Source organism: Mus musculus, chromosome 18 (assembly GCF_000001635.26).
Source record: "Mus musculus strain C57BL/6J chromosome 18, GRCm38.p6 C57BL/6J".
Taxonomy (NCBI): Eukaryota; Metazoa; Chordata; class Mammalia; order Rodentia; family Muridae; genus Mus; species Mus musculus.
The window spans coordinates 42,394,072-42,396,671 of record NC_000084.6 but is presented as its reverse complement, the minus strand read 5'-3'; the positions used below and the strand labels follow the sequence as shown (position 1 = coordinate 42,396,671).

Below are 2,600 nucleotides of genomic sequence, written 5' to 3'. Positions count from 1 at the left end.
CAACCCAGAACTCCCAACACCTTGCACACTGTCCCTGAACTTAACCCATGCTACTTATTTATGAGAATGTACGGTAAACCAACCGATACAATGGGAAGAATTCAGGCGCAGAAGGGAATTATTATAAGGCTATCCTTTGGAAACATATGTGTCTTATATACTCTAATAAATTAGTTTATCTCCATGTTTGTGTCCCGCTTAAATATCCTAAACTTTATATTATTATCTATCGCTCTTTTCCTTACCTTCGCCCTTGCCTAATAATGCCTAGCCAAGAAGTGGTACTTTCTCCTTACGGTCGGATGGTCGGGTCATTTCTCAAGCCTGTGTGTCTCAGGGCTGCAGGCCTGAGGTCCTGCTGTCTCAAGAGCAAGACCGAGTTTCAGCACCACGGACAGCACAACGTCCCGTTATGCTTTCCCTTGAATTTTTTTTTTTTCTCCTAGCGCCAGAACTTTTTTGGTGGGGATAGAGAGATAAAGGAGGGAAAGATGTCCAGGAGGCAATTAAGCAGGACAAAGGGGGAAAGTCTGTGACTCTGGGGGGAAAGAACCTGACCTGCCAGGAAACACCCTGGAGTGTCCCGTAACGTCCCCTCCCATCGGAAGGGGGCGATGCCATTAGGCTCTCCAGGCTCCTCCGGACGCAGCACCCGCCGCAATCAGTGGACAGCAGAGTATTTCATTCGTTTCTGTTTCTGTCTCTGGTTACAGAACCAGACCCTCACCACATTCTTTTTAAGGTCCAGTTTCTCCGCGATGGCCGCGATCTTCTCGGATGAAGGACGTGGCTGGATGGCGAAATAGGCTTCGAGTGAGCGCTTCTCTGGCGCGGCGATGGACGTGCGTTTGCGCTTACGCTCACTGCCGTTGAAGAGCTCTGGCTTGCTGTTCTTCTCTCGGTAGGCGGCCTCGGCCTCCTCCAGCCAGGCCTGGAGGACCGGCTTGAGAGCGATCATGTTGTTGTGCGACAGAGTAAGAGACTCGAACCTGCAGATGGTGCTCTGGCTGAGCGAGCCCACACCGGGGATCTTAAGATTGGCTAAAGCCGCGCCCACGTCCGCCTGGGTGACCCCCAACTTGATGCGCCTCTGCTTGAAGCGCTCGGCGAACGCTTCCAGCTCTCGAGGGTCTGACTCCACATCGCTGAGACACGCGGGCATGGCACTGTGCGGTGCTACGGCATGCGGGTGACTCATGCCCATGGCCTGATGCAAGTGGCCCATGGCGCCTAGATGATGCGGGTGGATCTGCGCCGGCATCACCGAGTGCTCCGGGGCCCCTAGGCCACTCACGCTCAGCGTGGGCGAGATGTGCTCAAGTAAGTCGCCCTCGAGGCCCTGATGTACCGCGTGATGCGGGTGCGAGGTGAGTGCAGCCGGGTGAGAGATGGGCACCGTGGGCGAGGTAGAAGTGCAGGGCACGCTGCTCATGGTATGGTAGGTGGCGTCGGGCTTGAACGGATGATTCTTGCCGTGGGAGACGATATCCACCGCCGCCAGAGCTTCGGCGCGTGCCAGCAGGCTCTCATCAAAGCTTCCAAATATATTACCCTGCAGCTGCAAGCGAGAAGGCGCACAGCACGGTCAGTGGGGAATACTGTCAACTCAGGATTAAAACACATTTTCAAGCAACCGAGATGCCTCTCCTCAAAGCCCAGGTCATAAAAATTAATACGGAGGCAGCCTCTCTGTTGGAACAGACGTGTGGATCAGAGACATGAATGAGAGAGAGAGAGAGAGAGAGAGAGAGAGAGAGAGAGAGAGAGAGAGAGAGCCGCGAGAGAGCGCGGGGGAGACAAGGCGAGGGGTTCAGACAGCGGCGATTGTTCTGGGCGACATGAAAAAAACATGAAGCTAGTGCCTGTCAAAAAATGTGCCTTAGAGCGGTAATTATGCTCCGCTACGTACCTGCGGGGCTGGGAGACAAACTCGGCGCATGGCCTCAGAGCCGGAGTGTAGGCTGGAGAATTTGGGTTCTTGCAGTACGGGGTGCATGCCGAAAGGCTGCTTGGCGTTCATGGCCATCATCTTCGGGAGTCTGGCAGGGAGGCAGCGGGGGACATGGAATCAAGCTCGTCTTGCTAGCTCTCCGCGCTCCAAGTGAGCGCCGCTCAGCGCCAGCGCTCCCCTCGCCCTCTCGCTTGCTGCCTCCCCTCTCCCCCACCTGCTTCTTCACTCATCTTACAAGCAGTCTGCCAGGAAGGGCCCGGGCACGCGCAGACGTGCACACGCGCCCGGGACTCGCAGGGGCGGCCCGGGAGGCAAGGCGGGACCGCAGGTCTCGGCGCGCCACTCTGAGCCTGATGCGGCCGCCCCCCTCCACAGCATTTATACCCCGGCCTGGCAGGGCCTCTTCCTGTCCGCCCCGCCCCACCTGGCTCCAGCTTGCCAGACTTTACAGATTCTTTCTTCTTCCTCCTGGACTTCTTTGCATAAAGTCCTAAACCTCTGTCCTGTCCCAGCTCGAGCTGCCTGGATGAAAGGGCAGACTTAAGCTCCTGAGACACACACACACACACACACACACACACACACACACACACACACCCCAAACTGGCTATTTTCAAGGTGCTCTGAGTCTGAAGCTCAAAGCCTGCAT

At 56.2% G+C, this 2,600-nt stretch overlaps 1 protein-coding gene across 1 annotated transcript; it reads right to left on the bottom strand.

The window, feature by feature from the left end:
• Positions 1-578: 578 nt before the first annotated feature.
• On the bottom strand, positions 579-2,075 carry Pou4f3 (POU domain, class 4, transcription factor 3). Its single transcript, NM_138945.2, has 2 exons — positions 1,910-2,075; positions 579-1,558 (listed from the first exon to the last, which is right to left on the bottom strand). Exons 1-2 carry the CDS (start codon positions 2,027-2,029, stop codon positions 662-664), a joined length of 1,017 nt encoding a protein of 338 aa, NP_620395.2. The 5' UTR covers positions 2,030-2,075; the 3' UTR covers positions 579-661.
• Positions 2,076-2,600: the final 525 nt, after the last annotated feature.

Excerpts from the sequence above, each read along its gene's own strand:
- Pou4f3 (NM_138945.2), bottom strand. The coding sequence starts at position 2,029 with ATGATGGCCATGAACGCCAAGCAGCCTTTCGGCATGCACCCCGTACTG. Across the intron at positions 1,559-1,909 it reads TTTGTCTCCCAGCCCCGCAG|CTGCAGGGTAATATATTTGG; the intron begins GTACGTAGCGGA and ends TCTCGCTTGCAG.